The 347-nt window shown below is 66.9% G+C and overlaps 1 protein-coding gene across 1 annotated transcript in view; it reads right to left on the bottom strand.

Moving 5' to 3' along the window:
* The window catches only part of LOC104526570 (Down syndrome cell adhesion molecule-like protein 1 homolog), a gene marked incomplete at its 5' end in the record, with an annotated part of 5,800 nt that extends 5,456 nt beyond the window's left edge, over positions 1 to 344 (bottom strand). Inside the window, 2 exon segments of the mRNA XM_010170062.2 lie at positions 24 to 122; positions 311 to 344. Coding sequence (XP_010168364.2) covers positions 24 to 122; positions 311 to 344 — 133 coding nt within the window.
* Positions 345 to 347: the final 3 nt, after the last annotated feature.

Below are 347 nucleotides of genomic sequence, written 5' to 3'. Positions count from 1 at the left end.
CCGGCCGCTGCCCGCAGCCGTACCTCGGATGGAGCTGCCCCCGTTGTCCCCGGGAATCCAGGCCAGCGTGATGGACGATGCTGAGGTCTTGGAGACGGTGAGGCGGGGCTGGTCTGGGGGCACTGGGGAGGAGGGCAAAGCCTGTGAGCACCTCAGATGCACCAGGACCTGAACTGTGCCCCCCAAAAGGGAATCGCCAGGGAGACCTGGCAAGAGCTCAGGCTCCCTGCACCATCTGCCGCAATGGGGCACGTCCCTGCAGGGCACACAGACGTGGGACCACGGGCCACCCCCCGCCAGCGCCCCTCACCTTGCACCAGCAGGTTGATGATGATGGTGTCGAAGCC

This window comes from Antrostomus carolinensis, unplaced genomic scaffold (genome assembly GCF_000700745.2).
Source record: "Antrostomus carolinensis isolate BGI_N321 unplaced genomic scaffold, ASM70074v2 scaffold30786, whole genome shotgun sequence".
NCBI classification, from domain to species: domain Eukaryota; kingdom Metazoa; phylum Chordata; class Aves; order Caprimulgiformes; family Caprimulgidae; genus Antrostomus; species Antrostomus carolinensis.
The sequence above is the reverse complement of the archived record's forward strand: the minus strand, read 5'-3'. Positions and strand labels throughout refer to the sequence as shown.